This window comes from Trachurus trachurus (assembly GCF_905171665.1).
Source record: "Trachurus trachurus genome assembly, chromosome: 9".
Taxonomy (NCBI): domain Eukaryota; kingdom Metazoa; phylum Chordata; class Actinopteri; order Carangiformes; family Carangidae; genus Trachurus; species Trachurus trachurus.
In genome coordinates, this window is record NC_139895.1 from 15,772,033 (window position 1) to 15,788,845 (window position 16,813).

At 43.1% G+C, this 16,813-nt stretch overlaps 1 protein-coding gene across 1 annotated transcript in view; it reads left to right on the forward strand.

Moving 5' to 3' along the window:
- Positions 1-14,894, forward strand: part of nr6a1a (nuclear receptor subfamily 6, group A, member 1a) — a gene marked incomplete at both ends in the record, with an annotated part of 74,403 nt that extends 59,509 nt beyond the window's left edge. The window contains 8 exons of the mRNA XM_083978877.1: positions 7,377-7,607; positions 8,662-8,717; positions 9,665-9,825; positions 10,547-10,777; positions 11,891-12,145; positions 13,408-13,529; positions 13,629-13,781; positions 14,764-14,894. Of these exons, the coding sequence (XP_083835003.1) occupies positions 7,377-7,607; positions 8,662-8,717; positions 9,665-9,825; positions 10,547-10,777; positions 11,891-12,145; positions 13,408-13,529; positions 13,629-13,781; positions 14,764-14,894 (1,340 nt within the window). The remainder of the gene's footprint in view (positions 1-7,376; positions 7,608-8,661; positions 8,718-9,664; positions 9,826-10,546; positions 10,778-11,890; positions 12,146-13,407; positions 13,530-13,628; positions 13,782-14,763) is intronic.
- Positions 14,895-16,813: the final 1,919 nt, after the last annotated feature.

A 16,813-nucleotide genomic window follows, 5' to 3' on the forward strand; every position in this document is an offset into this window, starting at 1 on the left:
GGATATTATCAAGACACCAATGTCAACAGGTTGCCTTTGTCTCCTGGATGAGCCCAATCTACAATTGCATGCACGTAACTTAAAAGATTAGCATCACAGTGTGGGCTGCTGGGAATGCCGGGTCTGCAGAGTCCCAGAGGGTCTTCAAATGCCTCGTACATACCAGTCATAGTAAAGGGGGGAGAGTGCTTCATCCCCAGGTAGGAGAGATAAGTTTCAGAGGAGAAGAGGAGATAAGAGGAGGAGGGGGGAAAGGGGAAGGCAGAGAAAGAATCAGGGAGGGTGGGTGACAGGCCAGCAGTGGAAAAGTACAGCACATTCCTCCATCCCCCGCTCCCTGTCTCAGCTGGGCACGATTGTGATGGAAAGCCCGAGACAAAACCTGAAGAGAAAACCCCTTCAGCAGCATGCCTTGTTGCTCCGTCAGCCACTCAAAGGGCCGCTTTACACTATACACCAGCCTTTGTGTGTGCGGCGAGTGGACAATAGGGAGATTTGGCCGTGATACATCTCTGTTCTCAGCATGATGCTGCTCAGAGGGGGTCAGAGACGGTGAGACCACGGCCCCGATTAAACAGGAAAGCATGAAGGAGTCCGTTCACTTGATTTCACCCTAAAAAAAGCAAGTTGCTCTAATACATACTAGTCGCTTTCCCCCATGTGGGATGAAACAACTGTTCGTCATAATGTGCACACTCACCACAAGTCAGCCGGTCAACATTGACTGCAATGTGTTGAAGCAGTGGGAAATAAGAGAGCTGTTTGTCATTGCCATTGGCCGGGGCTTTAAACGCTCGACTTGCATTTCCTGGTTTGCGTTAAAGTTTGGAATGAAACCCAGGCTGACCCCTGGGAAACAATGCAGCCTTTAATGGGTCCTCGGGGGTGGGGGTCAGTGTGTGTGTGAGAGAGAGAGAGAGAAGTGGTGACACAGCATCGGGGGTTCCTTTACTCAGAGAGAAAGGGTGGAGGGTGGAGAGTTAAAGATGTGTTTTTAGTGCTTTTAGAATTGGAGGGATTCATTGTCATGTCTTTTTTTTAATGACCTTGCAAAAAAAAATATTTCATAAATAAATTATATGACTTCTTGTGAAAAACAGCATTTTGGTAAATGACAGTTGTAGTATGTTCCATTCAAAACATTATAACACGTAGAGCCATATGGTCTGAATTTATAAATTTATCAATGATCCTAATTCTATAGACTCTATAGACAATAAAGGGGAAGTTCTGCAGTGGAGTTGACTTTCAGTCTCTGGTGCTAAATTTGAGTTTATCAGACTCTCCGTGGCTAGTGAAATTATTTTACCTCTAACAGTCTGTAATGCAACTGTTGTTGTTCAAAAAAAAAAGTCTCGCATTGATAATGCTGATGATATTAGTTTATCATCAGGATTATTTTCTCTCTTGTTGAAGCTCCAGAGCCAGAAACGACATTGCTCAACTGTTTTCCCAGAGTTTCACCATGACCAGTGAACATCATGTGTAAAATGGGTGGAATTCCCCTTGAAATCATCTTGACGGCTTCATCTGTCAGTCAAACTAATGTCCGTGGTACAACGACCATATAAGTCATTTATCCACCAGTAGCAGTGAAGCAATGGCAGAGACACAAGACCTTTGTTCTAATGTAATGTAATCTAACAATAACAGTGTTACGCTTGGGGAAACGTCACAGTTTGGTTCGATTTAGGGAGAAGAAAGCCTGGTTTTGGGTTGAATTAAGTACTTCTTTAAGATGTAAGGGTGTAGATGTTGTCAGCAATAAATGCTAAAGAACCATGAATCATCCAGTGGCCCTAACATTCCCCCTAACACAGACTTTATTGCTCTTTATGTTACATCAACATCTGCCATCATAATCACTACTACCACTCGGTGTTGTTTCATAAGCTGCCTGCTTTGCACTGGTCAGACTCAATAAGACCGTTACCAAACGAGGATCATGTAATCCCCCAGACCACACGCTCACCTTTGCTTCAGTAACCTAACCTCTGTACTAATTGGTAACTCAGAACCATGTAAGCGGCCAGATATATAAATGATTACTACTTCATTATTACAGTCTCATCAAAAGTGCCTGTTTTACTGCAGTTGGTTGCCCTGCTTCTGCATTCAGATGTTATTTATTTATTTGTTGGACTTGGTCTTATCTCCACTCCTATTACAGTAGAGGTCACACCATTTACGGTTGTTCTCTGCAGTTTAACAAAAACCTGCAGTTTAAGCAGGGAAATACAAATGTTTTTAGCCTCTGGGTCAAACATGCTGCAGACTTTTCAACCTTTTACAGTGAAAGCCTTCTGTAAATGTCATGAATATTTAACTGTCATCTGCAGGCAGGAGGAGGAGGAGTCATAGGACGTGACACGCTGAGATCAAGTGTGTGAACGTGTGAATCGGCCTGTTTATATGGTGGCCATGCACTTGAAAGGGTGAGAGATTTGGCAAATAAGCCTGAGTGGAGGCAGCTAATAGCCATTGTGTTTTTGACTCATGGAAGGAAGTTGGGCCTTTCACATGGGGTGGCCAATGAAATATACGGTTTTAATGTCTTCTCCGAATGAGCACATGGTCCGACAAATGGTTGGCTGAGGAGGAGGTGAGGGTCGGTGCTGCTGTCGCTGATTTGATTCTCCACGTTACTTATGGTAAAGTAAGTGTGGAGGGGATCGCTGCAGTAAAAGCTTTTGGGGTTTTTTTAGCTGTTGGTGCAGGTGAACGATTAGTACAGAAGTTTGTTCGAGTTTCAAGGAGGTTGTCGCTCTGAAGCTTAGCTGCTTAAAATCTCTTTATTCAGACTTGAGCTGAGTTAGTGCTGAACTGCCCCTCAGCTCACACTGTGTCACCCAGCCTGAGATCCATTCAGAGCTGAGGACCTGGAAATGAATACAGAGGATTCAGCAGCTTCTATCTATAGAAACGTATGTGGTTTGTAACGATGGTGTGACAGCATGTATTAGAGGTACCCTTTACCAACAATACAACACAGATTCAAAGGGAAAATGCTGCGGTAAAATGATGCTGCTCCAGTATAAACCAGTGTAACCACAAGTATAAGACATCAAAAGCTCTGGAGTAGCAGCGATGAATCCTTAAAACAACCTAATGTGTACATTTTTAAGGGTTAAATTAGATTTTCACAATATTCTGATAATGCTCAACAAAGTCACCAGTGATGATTTAATTCAGTTATATTAGAAATGATGATTGTCTGAACAAGATAATTTCACTTGTGTAAAGATTGACTAATAACCCATAAAATAAACCATCTTTATTTCATCACTGCATTATTTATAGAGGAAAAACTATTAGTTGATGTGCAGCTGTTCTTTGTGTGAAGTGAACATGTTTAATTTTAGGAAACATTTTAACAATTTATCAAGAAAATAATCTGTGGATGAAAATGATGATTAGTTGAATATACAATTTAAAATAAACTGTATTTTTAATTTCTACCATATATTTAGGTCACACTGCATCCTTAAAAAGACTACAATATTTCTCTAGACGGTTTACAGTGTAACGGCTCTGCTTTTTCCTCAGATGTTGGTCCGGCTCTGGCCTCAACCTCGGCTGCCGGCATTAGTTTTTGTACCATTTATACACGGAGGCCGAATAAAGGCGGCTTATTACCGCCTTGAACAAACTGTGTAAAAAAGGACTAGAGACAACTTAACCTCTGTCCTGTGCAGAATTAATCACCACAACGGTTAAATTCTCTTCTCAGGGGGGGTTCGCTGTTTGAGACATACAGTATGGCCGCCCCTACAGTCTCCTGCAGGCAGCAAACTTAAACCTCACAGCATTTAAATGGTAATCTGTCTCTGGGCTTTAGAAGTCCTCTATTCACCATTCATTATCTGGGAGAGGCTTTATGCCATGTGGTCCCCCACCTCCTTCTAATTACCTTTAGTACATGAACCCTGCAGGCTGCTATGAACCCCCCCCCCCCCCTTCTCTCTCTTTCTCTCTGGGAGGCTTAGCTCTCAGCTCAGTCACATGGCTCTGATGAGCTGCCCCTTTAAACGACTCACACACTCACACACACACACACAAAAGCTTAAGCCTTCTCATTTGAATATTAAAGATTATGTTACTATAGCCTACCTATTGTCAAAACATGACGCCTTTTAATCAGTGATGGGGGGACGGGGTCGGCCACTGACAACCGGCGCATTATCAGGTTTCTTCGCGTCTCATGAGGTGGATCCTAACACCTGTGTGTGAGACTCTTCGGCGGCTTCGTCCTCACTCTGCAACAGGTTCAGGAGTCACTTCTTTCTTCTAAAGTGTGAGATTTTCCCGAGAACGGAGACGAGGAGCAGGGCTTCCTGATTCCATATTGATTTCAGTTACAATATCATTACAGTTTGGATATCAATGAGATTCTCAGAGATTAATGCTGCCAAATAATCCTGTTAGATTATTGAAACCATTAAAGTTTACTTTAGGAATGGCCACACATCTGCCATACGACCTGTCAGTGACTGTATTTGTGGCCTTGTCTGTTATGTATCTTCATCTCCAGCAGCTTTAAGGTGGAATGTTTTCTTCCCTATTACTCAATACATAATTGACGGCTGGATCTCGATCAATACACCTTACATGTCAATATGACAACTTTGACCATTTCATTTGTTTTTATTGTATCTCTTACATAACACACCTCTGAATTTTCTTTTCTATTGTGCTCAAATTTGGCCAAACAACTACATACTGTATGTCTAAGGCCCAAAATTGTAATTTTCATCACTATGATTGTAATCAGCTTGAAAGCTGCAATGCTTTCTGCGAAAAGCTCTTAGACCATAAAAGCCTTATTGACGTCTCTTCCTCAGCCACTGGTCCAGTTGTACCAGGTTTGTGTAGCTCATCATTGGAGCAAACGTATCAAGAACTGTATAAAGCGTATTGATATCTTACTTAGTTGTCAAGATCAATTGGTCACAAACGTTACAAAGGGGTCAGACTTTGTAGTCAGTAGACAATAGCTCATTAATGATTTGTCCAGTCATCATTAATCTTGATAGATATCTTTAGACTGTGTTTGGGGGGGAAAAAAACTGGCATTTTGAGCCTGATCCATAGAGGGAACCACACCACATTTCAAAACATTAAGGAGTTAATTATAACAAATTTTAACTAAGATTTGTGGGTGTGGCTCAGTTTACTTTAAACCAGAGACATGAAAACTGGCACCAAAGCTGGGGATGATGTACTGATGCTTCTCACTAAATACAATTATATACGTATACAAATATATGATAACTTGATTACAATTGGCCTAATGAAGCACGTAAACCTTAATTATAAGAAATGTTATTAAGCATAGATAATTCTTTTTATGCTGCTAGTCAGTTTTTATACAACTCCAATACAGTATAAAAATAGCGTGTCGGTAAACAAAGCTGCCCCCCCCCCCCCCCCCCCCCCCCCTTCCGACCACTCTACACATGCAGCTGTGCAGGAAACCAGCTTGTCTGCCTCCATTATTGGCTTTTCAACCACACAATCCTATAGGAGGGTAAAGGTCCCGCCTGTGTGTAGAGCAGTTTGTTGCTCTGCTCAGGAGTCTTACATTAATCAGATGTGCAGGTTAATCTCAGGCTCAGCAGGCAGCATTAACCTGCTGCTGGACAGCAGACTGGTGCGTCTCCTTCATCCTCTGCGCTTCACATGTGGAAGCTGTGTATGAAAACCGCTCTCATTTTGATCACTCGGCCTGATCGGATGACATTAATCAAAAAGTTAGTTTTCTTTGTGTGTTTTATTTAAATAGCCTTTTAGGTGGCTGGAAATGATGACAATCAAGTTGCGTTGTTGGCAATGTAGGCACCAGATTTTAATATAATAAGGAAGACTGATTTGGAGTCGGTTCATGTGTGATAAAAGGAGACTTGCGTCAAGTAGGGAGCAGTATGACACTGTTTTAGTCATACGTATGTGTTGGACAAGGAGGGAGCTTCATCATATCAGACCCCTTATCATCATCATCATCATCATCATCATCATCATGTTGTATCAGGTCCTGATGTTTGATCTGAGTGAGGCTTGATTCAGGTCAGTAGGAGACAACACTCATGCAGCAAAGGCCAGGCTGAGCAGAGCGAGCTGCTCCCTGTAACCATGGACTCCAGCCCATCTGCTTCCTCTCCAGCTGTTAGTAGGAGGGGTAGGGTGTGTGTGTGTGTGTTTGTGTTTGTGTGTGTATGTGTGTGTTTGATAAAGCAAAAGACCATCACAACAAAATTTGTGTGTGAAAATGCTCCGACTTAATTCTCAGCTTCCTTGATGAGTTTGATTATGTGCATTATATGGCCTGGAGGTAGAACGGGGATTAAGAGAAGATTTCCAGCCGCGCTCTCAGATCGCTGTATTTACACTTTTGAGAGCACCTTCTTCACATTCAGTTAAGAAAAGCTTCACAGAGTAGGATCCATCTCTCTTTGATCCTCTCCCAAAGTCTCGTCACATCGCTATGTTCTCCTTTACGTCCGCACGTCACTGTCAATCAGTTTCTATTAAGAATTTGGCCTTTTGTTATCATCTCAATGTCTCCATCTGTCATCATGCACACTGCAGTGAGCCTCTCAACTCCACCAACTTCTACTACTATTTTTAATGCTCTTTGTTCAGGACATCCTGTTCCACACCACTTCCGTGCCTTGAGCCCCCTCCTCCTAAATATCCCCTCACATGTGTTCCAAATTACCACCCTCACTTATTCCTGTCTTAACAACTTTTCACAGTTTGGAGTGATCAGCAAAAAAAAAGTGTGTGAGGGAAGGCGAAGGTTAATGATCATGTGGAACATCCATAGCAAAGAGAGAGGCTGCTGTGGACTCAGTAGATTTCCAAAATCTTGATTAGAGAGCAAGTAGAAGAAGTGATAACGTCCTGATTTAAAGGTGTTGGATGGATTGAACACATAGCACAACTCAAAATGAGAGAGCGGATGTTATACAGAGAACTGTGTGTGTGTATTTCCTGGAGAAGGCAACGTCCCTGTTGTTGAGAGGAGAGAAAGGAACGGTTGTAAACAAATCACTTGTGTTATATCAGGTTGCTGCTTCTGAATAAAACATACACAAGACGTCTCCACTCTCCATCCTGCTGCCTGTTACACCTCCACTTTCACAGAATGAGAGTTGGAGCTTAAGGATCCTTTGGATTAGCCAGCGCCCAGCTAGCACTTAAGCCCCAACCGCCCCCATGATCTCAATTAAAAACTTGTGCCTTCAGCAAGGTTTTTTTTTTTTTTTTTGCACCCACTCTTTTTTCACAGTGTGGATGAATTTGTGTAAAAAGTTTGATGAAACGTTTCTAAATCCTCCCTCCTCCTCCTCTCTTCCTATTTTTTTTTGCCTCTGCAGATGATCCAGCTGACCAGCGTACTTGTCTCATCTGTGGAGATCGCGCCACAGGCCTGCACTATGGCATCATCTCGTGCGAGGGCTGCAAAGGCTTCTTCAAGCGCAGCATCTGCAACAAGCGCGTGTACCGCTGCAGCCGCGACAAGAACTGCGAGATGTCGCGCAAGCAGCGCAACCGCTGCCAGTACTGTCGCCTGCTCAAGTGTCTGCAAATGGGGATGAACCGCAAAGGTAAAGTGTGGACGCACTGAAGGTTTTCAGTTTTCATTATGACCCGTTGTGGCCCCGTCTGGAAGAAAAAGTGTTTTGTCCGTTAGACGGCCAGAGCACATGAACACAGTCAACAGTAAACCACTGATCAACAGGCCAGTTCAAAAACCGACCTATTGATATGACTAAATGTGTAAATGTTTTACTTAATCTCTTTTTTAACTTGCACTTGTGAGCGTCAAGCATTTCTATATGTATATATGCCTCAGTAGCTGTTGATATAAGCACATCTCTACCAGTTTTTTATGATTACATCTGATTGCATATTTACATTTCAATGAACTTACATATATTTATGTTGTGAGTATTTTCTTTTCTGTTATCATATGTTCTGAACTAATAAAAATAGAATATGATTAGTTAAGGTCTCACCTTTATACCAATAAGATAAGCAAATGCTATAAAAAGCCATGTAAGAAAGTGCACAATATGAGAAAAAAAAAAAAAAACAATATTTAAATCCAGAAACCAGCAAAGTCTGATTTATCGTCTTCCTCCTGGACCCTGACTTTGGGATTTTCTGTCCCAGTGAATCGGTTCAATTACAATAATTTTAGATGTGCTATTCCTTTACAGCTGAGACAGAAATGTACCAGTTCTATCAAATAGATATTTTTGTCACAGTCACTCAGGAGCTTTAGGGAAAGTTCATTTTTGTGCCACATGCATACGATGCCACCTAGTGGACAGAAATCCTAACTTGACCTTTCAGGCCTCCTCCACACTGAAGGCCCCGTCTTTCATCAGTAACTCTTCAAAGACTTGATTAAATTTGTTACTCTCCAAAGATTTTGGTTTTAGTTTGTTCTCTTTTATTAAATAAATTTCTTGTTTTTAACAAGCTCGTCCCACAACACAGAAAATAACACATTTCCTGCCAACAAAAAACAAAAAAAAATCCCCCTATGGATTTAAAGGATGTCTGTTTGCGCAGCTTTAGCCACTAGGTAGAGCTGTGAGAGTGGTCATGGATCATGTTTTGTCAGTAGATGAATCCTGTCTTTTTGTCTTGCAGCCATCAGGGAGGACGGTATGCCAGGAGGCAGGAACAAAAGCATAGGGCCTGTTCAGGTAAATCACTGACTTCATGTTCAATAATCACCAGAAATGTTGTTTTCGTGACACGCGCTGACCCCCTCTCCGCTCACAGATGTATTCCTTTGGCTCGGTCCCAGAGTTAGCTCACTTACCATGAATGCATTTTTACTGCACAAACCATTTACTTAAATAACACCGAGCTGGAGTGCTGTAATGCTAATGATGTAGGTGTACTCGCGAAGGTTGTAATGAGAGTGAGTCCTGACCTTGTTATATCATCAGTATAATCACGTAGTGCTGATTATTCCTCCATTCAGCGCCGGCTTCATTATGAACGCTGGTGAGAGAGCAAATGGTCAGGAGAATGGGTGACACGAGGCTAAGTACCACTGAGCCACTATTCAGGGGAGGGATGTGGTCAATTCATCCCAGCTCAATTCAGCAAGTCAAAGACACACGCGCACAGAAACGCCTGCTTCCATCAAAAGACAGCTTTATTTCTAAAACCCTAATGAAAAGAGGACCTCTCTGTCATTAATATGGAATGAATTGCTGTTGCAGTGTATGTGTTGAATTGATAGAAATGAAAGTGAATTGACCCCAGCCACAGACACAAGACACCACATTTTCCTGCTCGCTAATGCCTTTCAAAAACGGCTTTTTTGTCTGAGCTCTCTCCCTGCACGGACCTGCAAGGATGTAATTGTTTTAGGTGTGTGTGTGTGTGTAGCAGTCAGTTGAATACACACACACACACACACACACACACACACACACCTGTTTGCCTCCTTTGGTCCTCTCTGCAGCTCCCTCTTTCATTGTGCGACTGTGTCCTTGCTCCTCAGCATTTTAGTGAGAGGCAGCTCGGAGCTCGTCACTGCTAATCAATTGAACTGAGACTCACACACACAGAGAGCTTTTAGTCGTATGAGGATGTGCTGTAAACTAAGCTCCATCACTCTCTATATGTGTCTATGTAGATCACAGAGGAGGAGATAGAGCGGATCATGTCAGGGCAGGAGTTCAAGGAGGACGCCCCGGAGCACACCTGGGGTAACAACGGCGACAGTGACCACAGCTCTCCCAGCAACGGAGCCTCGGAGGGCAACCAGCCGTCACCCGCCTCCACTCTGTCATCCAAGTGAGTTGTTCCTCTCATCCACTCGGTTGCGCAGCGCCAGCACAGGGCCCCATCATTGAGATAATGAGCCGGCCCTGACTGTCTAACACCTCGTTCCGGTCTCACCCAGACTGAAATTAAGGCATTCATCAGCCTTAAGAATGCCTGAATGTGCAGCTCCTAGGGCTCGGTGATGATAGCAAAAACACAAAGAACTTGCAGCACTATCTGCTGCGTGCGCTATGGAGACGAGTGCATTGTCTATCTGCGCTCATCAAGGACAAATATTGTCTAGATACGTGGATGACGGTATTTATTTTAGAGTCTTTTTTGTATAAACATGAAGTTTATCTCGGCGGCCTGGGAGCTATTCAGAAGAATATGTGTTTTATCAAATTAAATCTGAGCAGAAATGAACAACAAAAACTGAACGCCTGAGCAGCCGGGGCTTTGGTATGCAGGTACCACACACACTAAAAAGTTTTGTCTACAAGTTTCTGAGAAAAAAATTGTAAAAAAAAAAAACGGTTAATTAAAAAAGACACAAGGACTCCAACCTGGTGCATTAGATAAAGCTTAGAGGTCGTAAACCATGATGTGGCACAGCAGAAAGGCAGGAAACGAAGGAGAAATCTCAGTCTACAGTATATTTCATTATTAAATAAAATGAGAATGTGGCTCCACAAGGCTAAATGTGTGTGTAACCTTCGACCTCTGTGTGTGTGTGTGTGTGTGCATCCAGCCGCTCCGTGGAAATGAACGGCTACACAGCGGCCCTCAGGGACCAGTACATCAACACCTCCATGTCCACACACTACCAGCTCCTGCCCCACCTCTTCACCTACGCCGCCCAGTCTGGCCTCCTGGCGCCCCAGCCCCGCAGCCTCTACCCCCAGTCCCACCCGCTGGTGCTGCAGCTGGTGGCTGCCGAAGACCTGGCCCCGCTGGCCACACCTATGCTCATAGAAGATGGGTAAGAACATGCAGCGCACACACACACACACTCACACAAATGTGTATTACACACAAGTGAAATACATAGGGTACATATACAGGCTAAAGAACAGTGTGGGTTTGACCATCAGATGATTGGAGGTTTGAAAGGCCTGTTGTTTATCATGTCTGGTCTCCTTAACTACAAACTGGCTGAGAGATTCTTTGAAATGAATCTGGTTTGTTCATTTTCAAGATCAAAATGCCTAGGATTGTGTTTATTTGGTTTTTCAATCACGGAAGGCGCTTTGAATTCAGCCTGCTGGTGTTTGATCTCCATCTGCCACTCAGCCCACGTAGAGGTTTGAAACATTTGCTGAAGGCTGAACCAGCTGCAGACTGGCCTCCATGTAAAATCCAGGAATATGTGCGCGAGGACGTGTTTAATATGCAGCCAGCTTATAAATGACAGTGTGCCGTGAAGAGTGGAGAGCAGAAAGGAGCCACCTGGTGGTACAATTCACCATTACACACTCGTAGATCGACTGAATTTATTCTCTCTCCGTCCTATAGATGTGCAAATGAAGAGCTTTTTCTTTCATCACCGATCACACAACACGAATTGGCCGTTAGAGTAGCAGCTTTTTTCTTTATTTAGTGATCGTGCATAACACATACAAGCGAAATGCACAGGGTACATACAATGGGCAAACAAATGACATGAAAACAAACACTGAGACATGATACATAATATAAATATAATTACATTAGTTTAATAAAAATGAAATAGTGATATAATTAAAGTGTAGTGCAGTGCTGTTATTACAGGAAATTGTATTTTCTATACAATAAAGTAACTCTGAACATGTTATATCATAATAGTGATATAACATACATTAACATATTGTTTAATAATTAAGATCAAACAAATCAAATCAACTAGTGTCAGCTTCTGTCTCTGTCTAGAGCAGCAACATTCAATTTCCATTTATGAACGTTTGTGAGCCTGGGTATGAGTCACCACTTCCTCTTCAGCATGTCCTTGAATATAAAGCGTATAAAGTATTTTATTTGAAATGTGTTTGTCTAATAACTTGCGTCATGTACACCGCAGCTCTCATTCTGACCCCGTGTTGCCTCGTGCGCCTCTCAGGTACAAAGTGACACAGGTGGAGCTGTTCGCCCTGCTGTGTCGCCTGGCGGACGAGCTGCTCTTCCGCCAGATCTCCTGGATCAAGAAGCTGCCGTTCTTCTGCGAGCTCTCCATAGAGGACTACACCTGCCTGCTCAGCTCCACCTGGCAGGAGCTCATCCTGCTCTCCTGCCTCACCATCTACAGCGCCCAGATCTTTGGAGACCTGGCCGACGTCACCGCCAAGTACACGCCGTCCGACGACGAGCTGCAGGGGTGAGTCAAAGAGGGGCGAAAGATTTTTAGTTAGAGCTGCCTTCAAGTGTTTTTTTATGTCACATTCTTATGTTTTTTGGATATGCATAGGAGTTATGGTCAAAAGCATGATAAATAAAGAGGAACTGTGACCCTATCCCACTATGCTTAGTCTGTAATAATTCAACAAAGAGCATAGGCAGAACATGACTTCAACAGAAGTAAGAAGCCCATCAGTGAGCATCTTTAACCTAAATGTCTTTATCTCATAACGCAATAGTTTTAGCAACATTTACTTTATAAGATGAGAGTTGCATGATCAAGATGTTCAGAGTCTGTTCAGGAGTATGAGTCAATCTGACCAGTGTCAATCAGTGTAACATGCTACGATGAAGATTTAATCAGGGGTGGCGATTGACTGTGTTTTAACATTTAAATATGTTACAAGTACAGTTTGACAAGCATAATCTGCCAGACTCTCCCCTGCAGTTTTATCTATGTAAAATAATGACTGAAGAAATTACTCTCATTCATATGCGTTGGTCATATCTCACCTACACTGACTCATTTTTGCCTCCCACTTCTCTTTTGTGGAGCCATTAACATTCACAAGATATTAAGTATTTGATTTAACCTGCAGGAGTTTTTGCCAATTCGATATTTCACATCAGGAATTAAAGGTTCTCCTTTTGTGCGCTCAGTATCTCAGACGGTTTGATTCCCCCAATGTGTTGTTGTTGGCAGAGGGCCAGCGAAGTGGTGCGTGAATGGGAGGACTCCTCAGGACAGAGCTGTGTCTATCACCACCTCACATGTGAAATACATACGTGTCCCATGTGAAGTAGAAAAGGAGCAGTGGGAGGTTTTTATTTCTCTGTAAATCAGAGCAGAATTATCTGACCTCATGACCCACATCCTGCTAATATACAGTGTTGCTGTGCTGCTGCTTTGCTCAATTTACTTCGAGTTTATGAGTGAATGTCTGATTTACAGAGGGAGGTTAGAGCCAGAAAAAACAGGGAACTGATGTTTGATGAGTGGAGTTAAAGTTACTTTGAAAAAGCTGTGGGATTAGGAAGACGTTTGTTAAGCACATCCAGTCGATCTGACACATTCCCTCCCTCCATTCTGCCTGTTCATTGAAGCACGGAAGATAATGACGTTGAGGGGATTTTACATTCTTTTTCTCCGCTTCAGCTCGCTAAACGTAAAACTCATCTTCATCTTTAAAACGCTACTAACCCAAACTCTAACCACAAGCTTCTGTGTGTGTGATCCCTCAGCTTCAGCGAGGACGGGATGGAAGTCATGGAGAGGCTGATATATCTGTTTCGCAAGTTCCACCAGTTGAAGATCAGTAACGAGGAGTACGCCTGTATGAAAGCCATCAACTTCCTCAACCAAGGTAACGGCACAAGGTCTACTGATACTGGATCCAAGCTTTTCTTGACCCCCCACATGTAATCCCCCACATGACTCTCTCCTACCATTCACATCATTGCAGATATCAGAGGCCTGTCCAACACCTCCCAGCTCGAGCAGCTGAACAAGCGCTACTGGTATGTGTGTCAGGACTACACTGAGTATAAGTACCCGCACCAGCCCAAACGCTTCCCTGAGATCATGATGTGTCTGCCGGAGATCCGCTGCATCGCAGGTAAGGCCCATAACTTCTGCAGAGAGCATTTAAAGGAGCTATTTCTAAGTTTTTGCTGTTGCCAAATAGCCGACAATAGCATTAAAATCTGCTTATTTAGCAGTGGTGTTGTGAGTTCAGCACTACAAATCAAAATTTTCTCTGTGGCCTTTATTCTTGTTCTAAAGTTGGCATGCTAACTGTCTAGGCCCGTCCCATCACTTTCTGATAGCAACTCACTACAGCCTCGAGTCTCTCCTGAAGAAATAGTCGCTCAGAAGATACACATATTACAACCTTTTGTATAGTCAAATCAACAATGGCTCAAGCTCTTCTTGGGTGTAAGTCACCAACAAATGCTTCTATCACACAACCACACTTAAAGCCTACAGATAGCCCTTTAGGATCCTCTGTCTTAAAGGGGGCATATTATGTAAATATCACTCTTTGAGGGCTCTTTGGGTGGTTGGCCCCCGGCTTCCGGCCCCCAAAATGTGAGAATTGAGAAAAAAAAAATCTGTAATTTGCAGGCTTCTGAGGTTGAGCTGTTCCCCTCACTTGAATTTAAAGGGACAGGCACTGAAACCAGCCATTTTGAACAGGGCTGTTTTTAGAGGGTGAAAAGAGCTGTGATGTTTGATCCTTGGGGTATTTTGACCGTAGCATGTCACAGACATGTCTTTGGGAACTATTTGCATTTGCGGAAAAGGGGCATGATATGTCTCCTTTAATGTTAAGTTCTGATGAACATGGCTGCCTCTAAAATCTCTCAGCTCCAGATTTTGTCTCCCCAGACTTGTCTCCTTCAGCTTCATCTCAAGGGTTTCTATTCATTTTTAATTCATTTAACTCCAGGTGTAAACAGGGTCGTATAGACAGCCCTGGATTTCTGATACAGCCTCTGCCTGATCTGCACATTATTTCATCATCTAAAATGAATCCACTATCAAATTAATTTACAAAGCTGAGCTAATTAGCGAGTGTTGGCTTTTGTTTTTTCCAGGGAAGCTGGTGAATGTCCCTCTGGAGCAGCTCCCGCTCCTGTTCAAAGCAGTCTTGCACTCCTGCAAATCCAGCCTGACCAGCTACAGGACCGGCCCGTTGCCCTGCGTGACCACCTCCGCCGGAAACTAGGCCCCACCTCCCCCCGACGCCCGAGTCGAGGGATTGGTCTCCCCTCTTGTGAATGTGACAAGCAGCTAGTTTGTTTTTTGTAACTTTTTTCTTTATATATTTATTACATGACAGAGCTGAATGTATGCTGATTTACACTGTGCACATGCTTCTGTACAAAACAAATGCTCGTAGATGCATTGGTCTTTGGAGTTTACAAGTGTGTATCCAGTTTGCTCAATGTGTCAGTGTTGCCATTGTTAGAGCTAGACTTTAAAAGAGTTTATTTTATTCAGACGGGGGCGGATAGACACATGATGCGTGTTGTGAGACTACCTCAGGAAGATGTTATGATGTTATGTATTTTCAGGTACCTTTTTTGCTGTTAAATGAAGAGTGGCCCAGTCTAAAACCAAATCCCCTGTGGATGCTTCGGCACCTCAATCAGAGACTGAATGTTCAGAAAGGAGCTGCATAAATCAAAGATTGAAAAACAGTGTCGCGTTACACTGAAAATGCAAAAATGTAGTTAGGAAAATCGAGCTATTTTATCTGCATGGACTCTCAGACATCCTGCTAACGGGAGGTGGTCTTGTCAATTTAACATTCCATGAGTTAAGGTGACAGCTGTTGGATCTGTGGGATCTTCATTGATAAAGGAGCATACGGGTATTTTTTTTACAATCATAGACTGGGGACATAAGGCTTTATCGCAGGGAAGAAGAGGACCCTAGGTTTGCTGTTTTTAGTTTAATTGTTTTCTCTTTTTTTTGACCAAAGTGTTATGCAATGCTTTTTTCAAACACCCATTGATGGGTAAGGAGCTGATAGCTTCACAAAAAAAAAAAGATTTCTTATCAATGAAGGATCAGGATAAGAAATGAATCAATCTGTGTCGGGGGAGAACCCTCTGCTGGACAGACGAGTATGTCGCCGGGTTTCATTCTAAATGCTGCTAAACACGTGCACGTTGTTATGCACGCACCGTCACCTGAGTTTAAGGTCTTCGTTACTAATGCTTGGTGTGGAGTTTGGCGTAATGTCGACTTCTTAAATCAATTCAGAACAAACCAAATGAATGAAACACACACGACTCCCTCATGGGTCAGTGAACGCTCGCTTGATGTAGTAAAAACCAAAGTGGAACAGACAACATCTGGATCTAAATCTGAACAGATGTCAGGAGTCTTGGGTTAATGGTGTGAAGCCCTAGCGTCTGTTAGCGTCAAATGTTTCAGTGGCTTCTTTCAGAGGAACTTAGACTGTGTTCAGGTCTTGTCAGGTCCAATCAAAATTTTGCACATACCAAAGACCAGTAGCAGTTTTAAGTCCAGCCCGGCCCCAATCGCAGGGGCACTACAAAGTGTGGACCCAAGATCTGGTTCAGGGTTAGCGGGTAATATCTGCTCAGGCATAAATAAACCCCCATGAAACAGTGATAACCTGATACGAGTAAACTCAGTGTGAGCGGTCTGGACCACGTCTCCGTGGACCCGGTCCGGGTTTAGAGAATTTAGGTGACTCACCTCCGGCTTGCGCACCGTCTGTGACAGATATGCACATTGTTTAAAAAAAGAAAGCCATAGAAAATGGTCTTTATTTTTGAAGTATAAGATGATCATTTCAGACCGCTTGAAGCGTCTTCGTGGATCCTTCAGGTTTTTAGCCGTTTCATGACGTACGAACAATTTTGAAATTCAGACAAAAAAATGCAGTCCTCGCAAACGACTCTCTTTTTTGCACACGACGGTGAGGTTGGGAGACCTTGACCCTTGACCTCGGCCACTGCCCACCTCAGTGTGTTCCTCTCTCTCAGGTCCCTGCCGACCTGGATCTAAACAGGGTAAAGTGAGTGTTATGTATTGCATTCAGGAGTTCCTCAGTGACCATGCTGATGTACTTGTAGTATTAGTAGACGTAGGTTCCAGGACATTGTAGGT